This window comes from Numida meleagris, chromosome 3, assembly GCF_002078875.1.
Source record: "Numida meleagris isolate 19003 breed g44 Domestic line chromosome 3, NumMel1.0, whole genome shotgun sequence".
Classification (NCBI taxonomy): Eukaryota; Metazoa; Chordata; class Aves; order Galliformes; family Numididae; genus Numida; species Numida meleagris.
In genome coordinates this window covers 26538886-26559064 of record NC_034411.1, presented here as the reverse complement: position 1 = coordinate 26559064, position 20179 = coordinate 26538886, and the positions used below count along the sequence as shown (strand labels likewise).

Below are 20179 nucleotides of genomic sequence, written 5' to 3'. Positions count from 1 at the left end.
GAGCGGAGAGACACTGCTGTTCCTAACACCTCCTTTGCTTTCACAGGTTTAAGTCAGTTATCCAACTGGCCATACAGCACTCTCACCTTCTCAACTCTCACAGCAGTTCAGCCTCATAAATAAGAAGCCTGCAGGAGATGATTTGTACATGATTGGTGTTGAAAAACTTCTTTGTAGGAAGGGCCCAGGCTGAGCCCACTGGGGTTGTGCTGACCGGAGGCTCCAACCCTGCTGCATCAGCATGCTTTGAAAGAACAGGGAGACTCAAAGCAGTTTCTTAGAGTAGCTGTTTTGCTTTGTTGGTTAAATGTTCCCATTTCAGTACACAGATTTTGTTTGTTAGCGCACTTGAGAAAGGTATTTCATTTTTGTGGCTTTTTTTCCCCCCCACCCTAAGACAGCGCATTCATCTTTTTTTTCTTGTGAAAACGCTCATTTCAGGAGAAGTCTAGAAGCAGAAATGGGGTGTTGCTTTGCAAAGTACATTAGTGGAAGTGACTTTTTTGGTTGTTGCTTTTTTCTTTTCTTCCCAATAGGGAAGAAGCTGAGCCAAATTAATGTGGTTCTTATTTTTAAGTATGAAACGGCTATGATTAAAGGATGAATCTGATCTATGCACCTCCTGCAGCTGCACCACTAATGCCTAAGGCTAGACCAGGAACAAAAGCACAGAGAGATGAGCACTTGCAGCGTGCAGCCCCTGGTTGGAACAAATGAGCGGTGACAAAATTGACATCAGCTGCTGCTTCTGCACCTCTCTGGCAGCTGCCCATCACCCATCCTGCAAGCACAGGAAGGAGAGCTGGCCCAGCCCCAGAGCCATCGGAGCACTTTGTGTACCGACCTTTGCTTCTCAGCGTGGCCGTTTGGTAGCAGGGAAGAGCAGACAGCAGGGATGGGCAGCACAGGCTGGTGGTGCATTGCTTTGCGTCCCTGCACTGCGCATTGAACTACGCGCGTCGGGGCCAATTCCTCCTCAGTACAAAGCAACTGGCTTCAGGAAATTACATCAGGGCCAGCATTTAAAATACAGAAAATACACAATAATATATTTAAATAGGATGCACTTTGACCATAATGACATTTAGGTGGGGAAAAAAAAACGGTAAGTGACCATCTGCTCCCAAGCTTGTTTCTGCTGTGTAAAGAATGTCAAGGGTCTTTTTTAACTTTTCCGGATGCAAACAAATGGTTTATTCAGCAAGGATCATGGCTGCAGCCCAAGACAATCAGCCAAGTGTGGGTTCGGAGAAAAAAATGACTTTTCAGCTCTAACCCCAGACCCTCCTTTCCATTTTTTTTTCCAGCTCATTAAGTTTGCATTAACAAAACATCACCATTCAAAGGCAGGAAGGCTATTCAAAGCATTTGCATTCTTAAATGCCTCCAACGGTGAAAGACAAACACTTTACTTGTATTATCAGGTGATTAAGTTTGCTTTTCCATGTATATAAATTATATTACTTGTACAAACAGACACAGAGGACATAGGATCATTCACATCAGGGCTGCAGGTTCAAACCCTTAAGGTCCCAGTCCAGCAGAGCACTTAAAGATACAGACAGCCTTGAAGCATGTGGTTACAGGGATTTGTTGGATCAGAGTTTAACTGTATTATTAAAATTAACTTCGTCCAGCTGGAGGCATCTGGGATGTGGGCTGGGAGGAGGGAGGGGAACGGTGTGTCCTGCCGTGCTCCCTCATGCTTGCCAGCCCTGTGGGCACCCCCAGCCACCTCCCCAGAGGAAACCTGGGCACAGGGAGAGGCCCCTGGGCTGCTCACAGTTTCCCCTGCCCAGGTTCCCTGTGGTGGTCCCAGAAGGCGTGAGGTGTGCTAAGCCCCTGAGCAATGCAAACTGAAATCCCCGGTCTGCAGCAAAGAGGGAGGCTAGCACTGCCGCCGTGCCCCTGCTAGGCCCTGCATCGGGGGGTTTAGCAGTATAATTACATTAATACAATTAACACATAAAAATCCCTCCTATGGCTACGCTAACAATGTTACAGCTTGTTCCCTCTCTCCTGTGAAAGTCACTGACTATTAATATACAGAGGATATACACACATTAGCAGATTGATACATCGGATGCAATTTAGTTATTCCTACCTGCAAAAATCTGGCTTTCTTTAGAACGAATCTATTTTGCAGCAGAAGAACAAATAAAGCTACTGCTGCTTCAAGCTGGCCCCAGAAACGCCTCTTATCTTTCACTTTTCTTTGAATTTTCCTCATGAATTTATGTTTGGGCTGGACTGGAGCGTTAGCATAAGGAATTCCAGCTCCAAGTGGAAAGATGGGGCCAAAGGAAAGCAGGAGGAGGGGACAAAATGTCACCCTCAGATTTCCAGTAGGTCTGAGGCCACTTATCTGGGCAGCAGCAGCCCATGAGACTTGTCAGCCTTTTCCAGGTCTTAAAGAAAGTTAACTGCGGATCCAATTTACCCTGATTTTTAAGTAGCATTTTTATTGTCATCATTACTGCTTAAAGAAGCTGCTAAAACAATTTTGCAATAAGGATGAACTTACTTTTTTCCTGTGACTTTTTCCCTTTCCCCTCTAATAGCAAGATTATCTCAGTTCAGGCAGCACAACAATATAGAAGGGAGAGCAGACTGCAACTATTGCAGTTTAGCTATAAATTAATAGCACGTTAAGCAGAATGAGGTACTGTAATGTGATTGTTCATGTTATAGTTCCATTTATGGACCCCAGCCAAGACTGTTCTCATACACCTCTAGGAAACCTATAAGGGAAGGAGAATCCCTGCCTGGCTGAGATGGGGAGACCTTGAAATAAGTCAGAGAGCCACAGAGAAGTGAAGCGACATCCCTGGGGTGGCTACAGAACACCCAGGAACACAGCAATGGCGTCCCCAGTCCCCGTATGATGTGTTCACGTTGCCTGAAGGCAGTATTTCTCAGTCTGTATCAATTTTTGATACGGCATTTTTGCAGTCTAAGTCTGTATCAAATTTTGAAAAGTATTTTTAATCAGCTCCATTTTGAAAAAGAATTTGTCACAACTATAGCAGAATGTATTCATCAACAAGAAACTTTGAACTGTAATGGCAAATGCTTATTGCAGTGTTTATGATAACCTTTAATGCTAAAGATAGCTCCTGTAAACAAGCTCTGATTAATTCCCACTGTCAGGATGTGCACTGTTCCCAAGTTTAAGAACACTTTTTCCGTAGATGCTTGCTCATTTCCTCCAGTCCAAACTCTCTTGGAATGAGCCTGAGGGCTCAGACTCCAGGCTCTCCTTACACGAAATAACTGCTCAGGTACAAACAGACTCCTAGCAAACAGCCTCTGCTCCTTTCAACAGCTTTGATCTGACCAAGAGGTGCATTGTTTTTGTCAGTTCAGAGGTACAAAATGTACAAAGGGGCTTCTACAGCGGGTCACATCACCACCTCCACAGACTTGTCAAGGTTTGTCACTTATCCTGAACCCAACAAGTACCAAAAATTTGTTCAGATGCTGTGCGTAGCAGACACATGGCTATAGCTGCAAATCTTCTAGAGGGTTGTAAAAACTGTGTGATGCCAGTCATCAGAAGTTAAGGAAGACACAAGAGCAGCTTTATTCTGCATCAGAGTGGGCAGATTTGGGACAGACCTGTCTCTTCCCAGTTTCTTTTTTTTTCCATTAAAGGAAAGCAACAGATTTTTTTTTCCCCTCTTCTTGATGGAAGAGTACATCCTGTTCAAGGGGTTATTTTCAATATATCCAGTAAATGCCTTCAGTTTAGATACATCACAAAAAAGCTACTCTTCAACTTGAATCTTCCTGAAGGGCTCTTAGAGGTAAGACCACAAGCAACTTTGATAAAGAAAACACTTATGTTAATGCTGCTTAGCAATTTTCTTGAAGTTTGTACCTAGCCAAATCCCTTGGATTCTGCTCTGAGGAAGGTACTCTGAGTCCTGCTGCAATTGGTGGCGAGCAGAGAGATGCAGCATCACATTGGAACAGGCTTTCTGAGCACACCTTCCCCAAAAAGGGATGACACTTCAGGCAGCCGAGGGCACTCGGTACCCAGCTCCACTCACTCCTACCAGCACAGCAGGCACAGAGTTAGTTTTCCAGTTTAATGAAAGCAAACAAGTGGACAGGCTATTTTTAAAGCACTGTTTTATGCCACAATGGTCTGAGATTAGATGCAGCTTGTCCAGACATTCAAAAACAATGCCCACATCAGTTCTCCCTGCAGTTTGTGCTCTCCCTTAAAAGCACAGAGAAAAGCTATTTTTTTCCTTCTGCTTCCCGCTGGCTTTCCTGCTCTGTTGTCTCCCTCCCTTGAAACAACTTCACACTGGCTTCCTTGTGGCCTCCCTTCTCCCAAACAACTTCCTGTCTGCTTCCCTGTTCCCTCCCCATTTCTTCTGCTGTCTGCCTGCACAGGAGCGACTCCCACCCAGCTTCCTTTGCTGGATTCTCTGCGCAGAAAAGACACCCGGGTCACTATACAATTAGCATTGGATTGAAGCAAGCTGAGCAAGCTGTGCTCACCTGAACAGCCTAACTAAAAAGTCAGCAGCCCTGGCACGCTGGTGCCAAGGAGTTCTGGTTCCAGTAATGCCTCTGTCACATGCATAGTCCAAATAAACACTTAAAAATTATTGGCACTCCATGTGGGCTTCCTAAAGTGGATTCTCTTCCTAATATTCAGACAACAGTACACTGAGTAAGCTTTAGAAACTACCATGATACTAAGGGAGACAGATTTATTAGTTTGTAGAAAAAGGCAACTACTTTTCTTTTGCCATCCGTTCAAGTCCAAAAAGCACAAGGCTAAGATACCAGCTGTACTGGGGAACAGTGAGATACAAATACTGTTATCGTTTTTTCTGACTACGCTAAAGGACATAAGACCCTAAATCCAAAAGCTCCAATATCGATAACCATCAAACAGCCAATTTTAGTAGTAACTTTCTGGGATCAAAGCCTTTACTTGAACAAAGATTTATTCTAAATTTATCCCAACGACATTAATGCAGTGATGGCAAAATGTATTACACCAACAGAATTAGAAGACATCTTGAAAAATATTTAGGAGGTCATAATTAAATGATATTTCTACTAACATTCCAATTATACTGCGTACTGTTATGTGCACAACATGGAAACAGTATTATAAAGCCATTGTTTCAGTTTGCTTCCTGTGATACTAATCTCAATCAGGCCGTCAGACTAACAGCCTGCATTTCTAAATGTTAAAGGCTTCCTCTCCAACATTCCCACACAGAATTGCCTACTGTGAAAATCAAAGGGAAACGTGTTACTAAGTAAAGAAGCAACTTTTATAAAGCAAAGCCTGGTATTTTTTACCCTTTTGAACTCTGAGATATACAACCAGCTATTTCCTATTATGATAGGATGCAAGGGCCCAGCGGAGGCCCCGCCATGGCTGCAGGAGAAGTGCGCCCGCAGCCCAGACGCTGGGCCTTCCAGCGGCACGTAGCACCGAGCTCAATGCATGCTCAGACTCCAAGCTCTGCCTTTCACCTGCTGGAAGAGCATAGATCTCCCAAGGTCTCAGCTTTCTGACAGCTAAATAATCATTATGCAGGCACAGCTAGTCAAACAGCTGAGTTACACAAGTGAAAAGCTCTGTTCCAAGCCAAAGAATAGTACAACGGGACATCAGGCATCCAGTGCCAAGAGACTGAGGCTGGCATGCTGCCTGAGGCCATCTCTGAAATCCCATCTGGAGCATGTGGGTGCCCCATCCCTGGAGGCATTGAGGCCAGGTTGGAAGGGGCCCTGGGCAGCCTCAGCTGGTGGGGGGCAGCCCTGCCCACGGCTGGGGGCTGGAACTGGTTGGCTTTTAAGTCCCTTTCAACTCCACCCATGCAGTGATTCGGTGTGCTCACAGAAAGATGAGGATGCAGTTCCAGGAAGGCCCTCACTTGCCCTGTTCCCAGCGAAACTGCCATGAATTGAGATGTGTCCTCATCTGAGGATCATGCCCACAAAGCAATAGAAAACAATCACTTCCATCAGGAGCTGTTGATATAATTAATAATAAATAACAAAAATGCTCATCAAACAGTATGTTTTTCTCTACTAACTTTTGAAGTATTTACCAAGCTGTATCCCAGGCTTTTTTTGTGACATTATATATATATAAAAGCAGTAAATGTTATTTGAATGTCCTAATTAATGACAGAACATATACTCCCACTTAACTCCCATTTACACTAAGAGTCTAGCCCAAATAATCAGAACTGTTCCATGAAGACAACATAAAGCAAAGAGATCTGCAGTCTGGGGCAGGCGCTTGTCTCTCACACATGCTCCGGTTCTATACCTCCCCATATTTCCCAGTTCATCTGTCAAAGACAACAGAAGAAGCCCTGTGCTCCCCAGCACTGGTGTTAGGCTCTTCAGATGCAATACAGAGCTAATGCTAAATTCCACTCTTCTGGACGTGACTGTCAAATGGGGGCAGTTTTGCTTGGGGCTTGGAAAGAGCAAAACCAACAGGCATCTCACAAGCCACTTCCATTTCGCTCCACGCTCTTGTCAAAATCTCTTTATAGGAGAGTCAAAAAATAACAAAAAACTATTGCTTTGAATTAAACACCCTTCTAGTGAAAATTGTTTTTTTTTATGAAGAATGAGATTGCTCAGCAGACCACGAAGACTTTGATTCTGTTCTCACAGGAACGGGTCAGAAAAACAACACCTTTCCAATGTTAGCTGCATGAAGTATTGTACAACAACAGGCCTGAAAGGCAGCAGTTTTTCAAGAAAGCTCACCTGCCAAAAGCCTGCTTAGAAATGTCTATATTCAGTTTTACAGCTTTGTCTCCTGAGGGGAAGAAACACTACTCAAATGGAGAGAAATTTTCTTTGGCGAAAATAATACTCTACCTCTGTGAATTTCAGGAATCCCAGCAAGTGTACACTGCACAGTAATCAAATGAAATAATGATTCAAAATCATTATTCTGATAAAGAAAGTTCTTTCTCTGATCACCACTGTATTCCAAAGCCTAATAAATGTTACCTTCAAGTATTTGGGACTAAACAGTTTCATCTTTCTTGTTTAGCTTGAGTAATTTAAGCAGTAGCCAAACTCGGAAGAATATAAGTAACAGATGAGCAAGAAATTACAAGTACTCAGTGATTTTCTGGCTTGAGTTCTTTCATTTCCATGTATTCCCCAAGTCAGAAAACAATATCCAACTCTTCTAGAAATCAGCCCCTTTAGACTACCTTAAACTCAATCCCTCCAAATGGAAACACTTAAAGATTTTGAAACTCTGATCCACACCTCCATGGACAAATCTGCATGACGTGACTTAGTCCAAACCAGTATTTTAACTGGGGAAGCAGATCAGACTAAAGGCTAAGAAAGTAACTAACAGAGAAGAAATCTGGAACGTTATAAAAACACAGCCTGTCACAACTGTAAGATTTCATTTCCAGATTCCTTTCTAACTGCTTTGTCATGGTGATACCTCAAGAAAATGTAAATCGGCTACACAAATTACATTGGTTTTCAAGCAGTGTCACAGAAAATACACAAAAGAATGCAAATGTATGGATATTATATCAATATGTTGAGTTGTCATCACTATCAAGTAATACGATCCTAATCCTTAGCACTAAAGAAGCACTAAACCAAGTATTTTGTCTGTAGAACTTTTTCAATAAATGTAAGTGTATTTGAAAAGTTCACTTTAAACTCAGCAGTTTTCAGGTCAGCAAATATCTTTTTCTCACAACGACAGCATCAAACTGTTTTGTTTCAACATTCACAGATGCAAACATTATTGATATCATCTGTTACAGTCCTGCAGAAGTTTGCTTTTCCTATTCTGTACCAGTCTCTAGCTAACCTCATGTAAATATTTGTAAAGCTGAAGCCGTTGTTTTTTTTTTCTTTTTTTTTTTAATGAGAAAGCCACTCATAAATTGGCTTGGTGTACAGCATTTTTAAGAACATTCACCTATTTAATGCACTTCAAGCATTAATTACATGGAGATATCAAAGATGACTTCCAAATGCTGTTTAGCAAATAAACTTTTCTTTTAACAGAAGTAAACGTTAAAATCCCATTCTATAAGTTAAGATAAAAAGCCCATCGTTCATAAAATAGTCTTAGTAGAGTCCCCCAGAAGCTATAAATAATATAGGGAATACAGACATAGCATTGAGTCTGTTGTATCTTCAGACTAATAACAACAAACCAACAGCATATTTTTTCAGAGGATGAGATACTTCCTAATGGCATTTATTAAAGCAGTTGTTATGGTATGACTCAATTTTTCTAAAGAGAGGGAGGGCAATTGTGACCTTATTGGGAGTTTTGCCATTTAGTGATGTAGAAGACAAAATTTTGGCTTTACTTTTCACAAATAATTCAATGTTTCTTTTAACATATTCTTGACACAAAGTCAGCATGAAAGTCCCCCCAGACACAACAGTTATTTTTATTGATTCTACAAACTATTCAAACAAGAAATTTCTATCAATGTGATTATGCAAATGTAGGTGCAAAATAAGAATATTGTTCATTTTATCAGTTTTAACAGGATAAGAAAGTAATGCTGGTTAACATTTCAGATTAGTCCAAAATAAGCAATACTGATTAAATAGAATCCATTCATATCATTGATTTAAAAGATGTTTACTTTAGCTCTCTCACTCTGCCATGTGTAGACAACCTCCTACTCATTACCAGTGTGTAGAACAATTAGGCCTTTAAAACAAAGTATTGGACCTTTGGAACTTCCCAGCTGCCTTCTGAATGCAGTGTCACATGGATGCTTGCCGTGCCATATTCAGATGTACCCGTTTCATCATGGAAGCTTAAGGTATATGTGTGAGTTCTGATTAAACTCCTAAAAACTCAAAATGATATAACTATAATAGACCATATTCAATAGTTTTTAGAGTTCATCTCTTACAGACAAAAAAATGCATCAGTTGTTAGTTTGGTAATGGAAACCTTATATGGCTAGCATCATTCAGATTTTCTATTTCAACTCAAATACAGACAATTCTTTTGGAAAAAAAAACTCTGTAAAACTATTTGTATTCTCACAACATAAGCAGCTGTGTCCTGTTCTTGTTTTAGGACCTTGCATTCAGAGAGGACCATGCACATTCTTACCAAGCTGATATCAACTAGCATCGACAACTTCTTTTAGCAAGACGTTACCTGAAGACAGAAGCTTGTGAGTGCGTAAGAAACTGATTGCCAGGCGCATTATGGATGCCTTGTCCAGGTGGGAACTGACATTGTGGGGCAGGGGCAGTTCGTGAGCCAGTTCGTAGAACACTTCGGTCTCTTTGCTTCTCCTGCATCTTGCTGCATCTCTCGATTTCTCCTTCCTCCGCTCAGAACTGCTCCTAGCAGGTAAAGGAGAGAAAGGAAAAAAGCATTTCTTGAAATGCAGTTCACAACTTCAGAGAGGCATTTATCAGAGTTGCCTTGTCAGCAATGAATCCATTCTGTCAACTGGTTTAAACTTAATTGATCAAACATTAATATCCATTTGCTCCTTTAAAAATGGGAGTTTGAAGGGGGACTGCTGCAACTGGAAACTCAGCCTTTGGACCCCTTGAGTCCTTGCTGAATGTAACAGGTTCAAGATTTGTCGTTGTTGATAGATTAAAAATGAAATAGCAAACTATTATTCCTGAGATTCAGTAAATGTTAAAAATTGTGTGATATCTAAATTTGTTTTGTTCAATCTACAATAATTTACTAGAAAAATACTCCAGAATGAGTTGACGATTCATTCTAAAGCTGGAGAAATTGCAGAGTGTGTGTCTGTGTCATGGATAAAATGAACTGCAATTGCTGTTCCCTGCATTAAAATAAAGGTAATAATAGGGTATCCAAATGTGTATATACAGCTGTCTCAGCTCTTAACACTACTCTGAAAAATCAACTTTCCTTGACCATAAAGAATATAAAATGGGAAAGAAAATACTACTGTATGCAAGAAATCTCTCCTTAGTAAAAGCCATTCTAACTAAAACACCATCTCTCCATTGTCTATGAGAACAGACACCTTCTTGAGTGAAGCAACCAGATGAACAAAGACAACCTCCCTTAAACTCCACAGAGAACAGAAGAGCAGGAAATAACAAAGGGGAAGACATTTTATGAAGCAAAGTATACAAAACAAAGCCACCAAGGGACGCAAAGCTAAATTTAACGTGAGAAACACAAAGGCTACATTTATTATGGATTCGGGATATGATTGTTTAAAAGAAAGCTTCACCAACTAGTGTTTCAGAAAATACAATTCCTTTATTTCAGAGCAGAAAGAGCCCAAAGTTATTGGAAAAATGCTTTAAAATTACCAATTGTTTCAGCCCAGTGTAGCTCTGCTGATATTACAAGTTTCCTTCACTTGCACGAGTTGAGGCTTCACACTGTGGTAATTTCCATACAGAATAGGTATATTTTTCTGTCAGACTTCTGTAATGGAGTATCAGTGCAAACTGCGCAGCTTAGATGAGCACAAGTTGCAGAAAAGATTGACCACACCATTTCTGCTGATGCACATTCGTTTCTAGAATCACCAGTGGTGGTTCTCCACTTGCCAAGACTTATAAGCATTACAACTTGCCATTTCCAATGTTAGTGTAAAGTAACGAGTCTTTAAAGCTTAAAAAACTCCCCATCAAATCAAGACATTTCACTAAGTATACTTTCATGTGAAGAAGATGAGGAAAACAAACGATGTGACAAATATTAACCACAACCCTTAATCCTATAAGCTGTTCAAATCACGGTTGGTATGAAGTAAAACTGCACGAAATAGAAAAAGAGTTTTAATACATGGTAATGTATTTGAGAGAAGGTGATCATTTCTAGAAGAGCCTGACTGACTGCAAAGTTTCTAGCATGGAAACCACAGGTGGCTTTGAAAATTAGAAGTAAAATAGCCAGGGTATGTGTTAAACACTAAGAGCAATGTTACGTAAGGTGTGTGTTGGGGTCCACCCAAGGCTGGGTGTTCAACATCATTTTTCAAAGCAGAAAACTGCTCAGAGCACATCAGTAGCACTCCTATGCTTCAAAATACTTGAAGCTGGGCATAAGCTTGGGGATCAGATAGGTGGGATGGCAGGTGTTCATTACTGGGCGTGCTAACAGAGAACAGGGCCTCATAAATGCTTATGGTATCTTCTCAAGATCCATGTTCAGCCTTTGGCAAACCTCTTTCACAATTCTTTTGCCTGAGGTGAATATTTTCTGACATGTTGTCTGTTACGGGAGATACGTACAAGACGAGATCAACACACTTTTAGTTAGGTAACAGCAGGATCCAGCTTGATAACAACTTCAGTGGCATTACAGGAGCGAGCACCAACCCGTCCAAGTCTGAATCTAAAGTATCAGATATTCACAAGGTAACACTAGGTCCTTGGTTTTTCTCTTTGCCAGGTAAGAATCAGATTATAGATACATAAAAAAAAAAAAAAAGTCCTTTCACAGACAGATGTCCTTGTAGGTATAACAAAAAATGCCCTATGTCATCCTGGAATGGGAGAGCCAGGTGAATTACTCAAACTGATGTTTCTTTTACAGGTACTTGCTCTCTTGAGAAAAATGTGTCTAGGCAGTGCCTATAAAAATTCCAATCTGGGAAGAATTCTTCTCAGTTTCTAATTCAACCACTGAGATAAAAGGATAGAAACATAGGAAAACCAAACCAAACAAACTATGCAGCAACATTCATGAGAATTTCCAATTGCAGCTTAGAAAATCTAACTTGAACCATGAACACTCAAGCTCTGCTCTAAATCTAAACCCTGTGATTTTCACATCAGAACCAACATGGGCAAAACATGGCCCAATCCTGTCTCATTTAAGTACTAGATTTTGGGAATTAAAGCCAAAGCCATGTTGCAATGCATGCAGGAAAAAATGGGTTGGAGAGGGTAGGGTCTCTCAGTATGCTACTCCAGCCACAAAGAAAAATATTTAGTTTTGCTAGCATCTGTAAATATAATTGCAAAGTATGGCTAATAAGACATGCTGGTTTCATTAACCACAGGTTGCCCAAGATTTCTAACAAGCAATGCTATGAGCTGAGCATGATTTTTCTTCTGTGCTGCAGATGGCTTCCCTCAGCGCTGCCTCCAACAATAAGTAGTTCTCTGCTTGTCTGCAATGAGATGTAGCTCAACACACACCACCCCAGAGTCCTCTTGACTTGGAAAATGAGAGGAAGAGTTGGCCTGTTTGGCTGCTTTCAAAAGAGCTCTTGCTCACAAATTATCATTTTGAATAAACAAACAATTTGCTTGTTAAGCATTTCCCTGTGTGGTTTCCTGCACCTCAGTTTTCCTCCTCTTCTTCCCTAGCTCAGCATACCCTCAAGTTGGGTTGTTGTTGTTGCCAGGCAAATACAAGCACAGAGGCACAAAACAACCCCCTGGCCTCATGCCTCACACCATTTCCCCCAACCAGAGTCTTTCCCCGCTTAGAAGACTGTCATTCAGTACTCATTCATCTTGGTCACACAAAAACCTCCAGAACCTGCAGCCAAGAGATACAGCTCTGCAGAACACACTATGTTCATGGTTTTTCTTTACAGGCAGTAGGCCGTCTCATCTCTCCACAGATGCCCCCATTTTATCCACTGGGAGAGATTTTCTCCCTGGGCAAGGCTTGGATACCCACAGCCAGAAAGTGAAAATATAACTCCTCAACAACCTTGTCTGAAGGCCAGGCAGAAAGGTTTACACTGAATCCTGCTCACACATCATTAGAGCAATAAAGGCATAGGCTGCAGCTAATTTATGAATCATTCTCTCCCAGCATATAAACCGCCCACTTATGTGGCAAAAACGAGTAAACGTGTGCGTCACTGCTCAGAGAAAGTGGAGCAAGCAAAGACAGAAACCTTCCTCACCCAAACCTATGTCAGATTTTTAAAAATGCAGGGGGCAATGAGAGGAGAAAGCCACTGCAGATCAACCCATCCATGCTCACTTACAAGGCTGGGAGGTCCTGCAGGGAAGCCTCCATCATGCCTTGTTCTTTCAGGAGTCCCAGAGCCTGTCAGGATCTGGCCCTGCTCCACCATCACACACACTTCACACTGTAATCACTGCATAATCACAGACTGTTTCCCTCAAAACAGCAAGAAAGGAATGGGAAAGCTCGATTCTCCACTGGAAACAAGGTGATGGAGCTCAGGAGCAGGCCTGGGGTCACTGATTAGGACCCAGTCCACTTGCTCCAGGTCAACTTCAGTTTGCCTTCTGAAAACAGAAGTTATGGGCTGCTGCCCGAGACACTAGCAGTGCTGGCAGTTTCATGTGAAGCTCTTAGCATGTCACGAGCTAAAGCTCTCCATGTTTTCTTCCATCGACCCAGACAATGAACCAGCCCAAAGGCTACGCACACACTTGCCCCACACGCCGCCTCACTGGAGAGGAGAACCCAACTGGGCACAGGATTGCCTGGCACAGATGACAGGGGACGGATTCCTATCCCTTCACTCACACCAGCATCCTTGCAACACAGCTGTACTGAAATCAGCGGGAATGTCGGCAGATGAAAGCCTTGCTTAGGGTTCAGATTGTAATCTGGCTTCCAGTAGCCTCTCTGGCTGCCGTACTGGAAACTTCAGGCTTGGAAAAACCTGAAGCCCCACATAACCACCCCTGCCCAAACAACTTTGCAGAACTATCATGTCACCTTGGGGACCCCGCCACCCCCGGCGGCTCCAGACCTCTGCAGGTGGGAGCAATCCCAGCCCGCAGCCACCTATGGAAGCCCTTGGAACTTACTCAGCTGACGATGGTGCCGGCTGGTCGGCCTCAGCCATGCTTCTGATGTCTAGGAGGGTGGCGACCTCCTTGCAACTCGCGGAGTGGATTGCACTGTGTCCCAGGCTGAGATAGCAACTTCCAGCTCAGTGTTTCACTGCTCTCAAGTCCACATGGATCAATACTTTGCTCATGTAAGACTAGGCAGCACAGTGACTGCGCTGAATTACCCTTCCGCTTTGTAGGCCCCAGATCACAGGAGATTTCAGTGAAATCACAGCCTGCTCCTTGCATGAGAACACCTTATTTGCAGTCTGGTAGTCTTCACTCATACCTACACACTGTGTGACACAGACATAAAACCTTTTGAAATACATAGCTCAGACTGACTTCCTTCAGTTTCCTTCCCTATTTTGGTGACCCTTGGACTTTGCTTCAGACTGCCTTCCATGCAAACTAGTGAAACATATTACTTTATATCCAGCGGCTGGTTATTAAATGTTTCTAGCTCCAGCACTTTAAAGGTCAAGAATCCAGAGTTAATTAAGCTGTCACATGAAATTTCTGTAGTAAATTCTCATTTCAAATGGTTTAGAGTTAAGCCTCAAATACTAACTTGCAGAACAAGAAAAATACATTCTACAGATGAAAAGATAAGAAAATATTTTACAGTACACACAAAACAAATGAAAAAACTGAGTGGATGTTTAGCATAAAAAAATTCCAATTTGTAAAAATATTTTAATGGGCAGTACTATCTTAGATAACTACAAAGATTTATTTCAAACTAGCAAATCCACTTTTTGCTGTGTGTTTACATTTTGCTATACCTTCTGCTAAGCAAATCCCTAGATGATTTAAGGCACCACTATATCTAAAAAGGAGTTTTGCTCCATAGCTATCTCAGAACCATTCCATCTGGCAGCCAAGAGATGTGCCTGCGTGGGCACCAAGCAGCCAGCAGTCATGCTTACTTAGCCTTAAAATTCCTTTAAAAAGAATTCACTCAGCTTTGTAACTGTTCTACCGAACAAGCAGTTTAATCTGGAAGGCACACTGTGCTTTTTGAAAGTCCCCTCCATTGAAGTAATAAAAGTGACCATCAGTAGATAAAAAGTACTACAAACAGCAATTTACTTGCTCACTAGGAAACCAGGCCCAAATATGAAAGCTGTCAATGAAATGCAAACACAGTGCCATACAGATCCCTCCTCCTACATGAACACACTCCAGTGAAAATAATTATTTCTAAAATCTGAAAAAGCACCAGATGAGCAAGTTTGGCACACCAGTAGGAAGGAGAAGAACACAGTTATTCCTCAACTGAGAGGGAAAAAAAAAAAAGGTTTGAAAATATGTGTAGTGTTCGTGGCTGTACAGTGCTAAAGCAGCATTGTTAAGAGATGATACCCAGTTATGAGATGGTGCCCAGTACACAGGCAAAATGAATATGAACTCCACCAAAACAAGGAATTTGTTAATAGAGGAAATGAGAGTTCGAAGGTAACAAGAAAAGCTACTAACAGAAAGGGCTATTACAAAAATAAGGAAATGAAATACCTTCCACCCTTCCTTTAAATCTGCTATGACTTACCACTGACTCCTTGGTTTGACTGGGGGGATTTCTTATATTTTCTGTACATACCCACTAAACAACAAATCACTGCTGCTAGTGTAATAAACATTGGCACCTACTGCCACATCAACACATGATGTGATTCTTTCCTCCAAGTTTAAAACCAAAGGCTAGATTTAATGAGAGTCAGGAAATACAAAAGACTTCGAGATAGATCAGAAAAAGGCTGATGTTAAGAGCGAGAAGCTAATTTCTGTTCTTGCTAGGCCTTTCCAAAGGATGCTTAGCACAATATTCTGGGACTTGGCTAGTTTGAGTAGTGTAGCAAGAGATGAAGCCTAACAGAACACCAGACTTATGGTATCTTTAAGCTGAACGTATTGATGATTTACTAAGTCTACATCGCTCTACTATCACTATTGCTTACAGTAACATAGTTGTGAAAATACTTTCTTGAATAAGAAACACATCAGATCTTTAGACGGGTGCAAGGAAGACAGAGCCAGGCTCTTTTCAGTGGTGCCCAGTGACGGCGCAAGAGGCAATAGGCACAAACTGGAAGACAAGAAGTTCTATCTAAACACCAGGATGCACTTCTTTACTATAGGGGGCAGAGCACGGCACAGGCTGCTCAGAGAGGCTGTGGAGTCTCCATGCTGGGAGATCTCCAGAAACTGTCTGGACATGGCCTGGGCAGCCTGCTCTGGAGAGCCCTGCTAGAGCTAGGGTTGGACCAGGTGGATCTAGAGGTCCCCGCAAACCTCAACCATGCTGTGATTCTGTGAAATCCCATATGAACTTTAAAACCACAAGAAAGACCAACTTCCTTAATGTCTGAAGCTCTGATCAAGTCTATAGTCCTGATAATTATACATTTCTAGATTTGCATTTTTATTAATGAAATTTTCTGTTATTCATTTTTTTAAAAAAAGTTACTCTAAGATAAAATGCATTGCATCCATACATTTTAAAAGCATTTATATCATTTACATTTAATGTGGTTTTCAAGATAAACTCTTTGCACCTCCAGTTTTCAGTACCGCCATGAATACTGGTTATCACAGAAGCTAAAAAGTACTTAGGGAGTTTGACGCTGAGAACCTTACTGAGGCTGCTCGATCCTATATATATATTTTTTAAAGCATTTAGGCTTGCAAGATGTCACCAGGGTCTGATAAATTTAATCATGGTAAGGAAAACAATGCCCTCAGGATTTACATCCTACCATTTTCTCTCTCGTTTTATGAGTACATTGAACTGGAGAGATAAGTATTAGGATTTCATCAACCATTAATCTGGCCAAGGATTATTTTACGATGTTGAGAGCGCCACCCATTCATCATTCACGATACCAGCATGAACCTGGCACTTCAGAGGATGTGCCGAACATGATATGCTTGGGCTAGGCTCAGCCCCTGGGAACCTCATGAGGCCCATGAACACAGAGAAGATGTCAGGCTGCTGTTGGATCAGCAGGCAGAGCAGATCTAGGCATTGCCTTTTTGACTTTTCAACACATTCTCCGCATTAAGGCGAGAGGAGTGCAGTATGGTGGAGAAGCATTTCTTATAGCTCCAAGTCACTGCACTCAGCAAAGTCCAGTGTTGGCCCAGAAACTGGCAGGATGGCTCTGGACCATCCTGTAAAGCTGCAGAGTACACTTAAGCAGATGAGAGAACCATTTCCTCAGTCTCCTCAAACACTAAGGAAATGGTGAGAGAAACAAAATTCCCAGCACATGGCCAAACAACAACAGGAGGAACACAAAGAATTCTAAATTCAGTCTTCCCTCCTGAGACTGGTTTTGCACAGCGCTGCTCAGTAAAGATATGGGATCATGGATTCCTTCCCTGCGGCAAGCAACTCTTTGATACCAGCCAAGACATAGCAAGCTTCAGAGATAACTTGTAGACTAAAAGGAAAAACAGAACCACTGAACAACAGACCAGAAATGACTATTTTCACATTGGCTGAAACTGAACATGCTTACGAACAGCCATTTTTGTGGTGAAAAATGTACAACTCTGCTTTTCTTCATGGTTTCTGCTCTCACATTCACAAGAGTACCTTCAGCACAGTTAGAGCTGGAATCGCACCGTGACCGTGGGGATAAAGTTATGACAACGCACAACCTGAGATCTCTATCAGTGATTTGTGTTCTGAGAGATTAGAGATTCTTATCTTGTGGCATTACTTGTAGTAATCAGTCAATTTTGACAGCTAATCTAAAGGTCCATAAGTATTGCTGCTCAGAAGCTCAGCAGGTATTGCTGAGATCTGTTTTCAGATAACCCAACTATTTACCTACTCTAAAAAAACACATACCAAAGGATGTGCTTTATCTCCTCACCAGCGGGTTAAAGCTAAAGCTGAACGAAGTGCAACTCACAAACCCAGAAGTTAAACCCCAAACCAGCTCCATTTTTCAGATGGGACACTGACCACATGCCAGCCCATACACAACCACAATGAGAATCATTTATCAAGATGGTGCAACTGCGGGTAAACAAGGACAAATTTTCAATCAAGCTTTATTTCAAGTGTAAGGGACAAATATTGCCATCACATGATGACAATATGACTAGCACACATACCTACCCTGGTAGCACTTCAGCCACAAACCCCCTCAACTATAAACAGCTGAGAGAGTCACACTGAAACTTGTGGACAAACACTGAATTTTACAATCCAATACTGCGTTATGATGAGGGCAATACATGCTGAAATTTATGGAGCCTGTGATTAAAATCTCTGGTGTTTCACCAGCCTCAGCCTTATATCCCATGCCATTTTATCTCGTCGCACTGGCACATATGCTGACAGGTTCACACAAGGGGCTTTTGTGGATAGGAACAATGAGAGAGGCGCGCACAGAACAGGAAAATGGGTGGTGACCACCAAGGACTGGAAAAAAAGCTTCTTTCAAAGGAAGGTCTTTGAAAACATTCATTACACCCCACCCAGCTATTTTCACTACAATATTTCAGTACATAAAACAACACGGAAAATAAACAGACCACCCTTAAATATGCTGTAGGTTCTCCAGTCCCTGAAAAAAGACCGGTAAGCCGTAACACCACAGAAATCTTCACCAAGCACAGTTGTGTAAGAGGTCTGCAAGCATCCACTGTAACCTTGCTCCAGCAACAGTCTCACTTGCATCCAGTTTCTCTACATAAGCAGAGTAAATTAGACATCTTTACTTTCAGAGTAAAGCCATCAACATTTCAAATGGCATTGGCTGGTAAATAAATGACAGCAAGCATTCATAGGGATCATAAAGTAAATACATTGCAACAACTTAAAAAGGTGTTACAGAACTGAATGGATTTCCACAATGCATTCCAGTTGTGCTTTTTGCTTTCTATTTGCTAATTTCACCAATTAAAGCAGTAGTTAGAACTAATAAAATATTTAGGATAGAACAGCTGCAAGACAGAAAAGGAGCAATAAAACTGATCCATAACAAATGGGGCTCTGAAATCAGCACATACTCACGGGTGGAGCCCAGGCTTTCACCAAGGCTTGCCTCCACCGCAGTCAGTGAGGTTACCAGTAAAGCACAGACTGAGCAGGCAAACCCCTCCCAACCTTGGGAACGCAAAATATCCCTCCTTCTCGTAAGGTTTTGGGCTGCTCTGTGTTGATGCCTTCCACAATGATCTGACCCCCAAATTCAGGCAGCAGAGCATCTTTAAAGGAAATTTGGCCAGCCTGCTGATCACGTTGCTTGACTTCAAGCATACAGTCCTTGCACTGAATGCTTGAAAGATGATGCACACCAGCTCAAAACAAAAATGTTTTTTCTCCTTTAAAGAATGTCCAAAGCAATCATCTAAATTACCTTGCATTGCTGTCTGATAAGAAGCCATATCTTGTTTTTCCAAAGTGTCAAACCCTTTAAATGCTGCTGCTAATAAAGTTAAGAAAACAGCTCTTGTAATAAAATCTTTATGAAATGAAGTTGACTCTTCTTTACTTTTTGAACCTCGATCATTTTAACATGTGCTCAGTTATAATGCAGTTTAACAGTTTCTCTTTTTCTTGACTTGTGGTCACTTGCAGTCATGCACAATAAGATGGATGTCCAGACACCCAGAAAGACAGATTAAACAGCCACTTCTCTGGCAAGGAGGGAACAATAATTCTTAAGAACAACAATACAGACATTCCTAAATTTTGATTATTCCATGTTACACAGTTTCCTTGACTTCCTGAAACAACTATCCAGTGTAAATCCTGAAAGCCAGGCTGCATTTTTTGCACTGTGGAATGCAAGTTTTGTCTGTACAAACATCCTGGGACACAGGTCATTCTCAGTTCCAGCCTTTCTTTCAGGTGGCTGTTATTTTACACTGTACCATTTTAATTCCCCATCTCAATTAAGCCATCAGGTTAACTGAGATGCAAGTGATAACTTCACATGGTGTGATTCTGATCTCTTAGTATTGAGGTCTGTTGCTCATTTAAACTGATAAAATAGAAAATCAGTAGCTTAATTTACAGCTAAAATCAGAAATTGGAGGTCTTGTAGGTCAGAGGAATTGGTGCCCTGACAGCCCACCCTTGTACACACACCTGATTACCACCCAACAGTAACTATCTGAGCCATATTCATTCGAACAACTGCAGTGGAGAAGAATAAAGAAACCAGTGATCACAAGAAAGAAGCACAAGTCACTGAGATGTTACTTATCTGAAAACAAAAACAAACAAACAAAAGAACCCCCACATCATTTCTTAGCAAAGCCTTTTCCTTGGCTGCCTGCGTCACTGTGATGAGCACTCTCATGGCTGGCCTGCCTCTCAGTATCTGGCAGAAACAAGAGGGACATCAGAACTCTGGTA

At 41.7% G+C, this 20179-nt stretch overlaps 1 protein-coding gene across 5 annotated transcripts in view; it reads right to left on the bottom strand.

The window, feature by feature from the left end:
* EPAS1 (endothelial PAS domain protein 1) overlaps nt 1-20179 on the bottom strand; it is a 103751-nt gene that overhangs the window by 26169 nt on the left and 57403 nt on the right. For 4 of the 5 annotated variants that reach the window (XM_021389971.1, XM_021389973.1, XM_021389974.1 and 1 more), the window contains one exon: nt 9176-9366. In XM_021389971.1, the coding sequence (XP_021245646.1) occupies nt 9176-9366 (191 nt within the window). Of the gene's footprint in view, nt 1-9175; nt 9367-13776; nt 13830-20179 lie in introns of those variants that run through there. The other variant, XM_021389972.1, reaches the window with a different exon arrangement.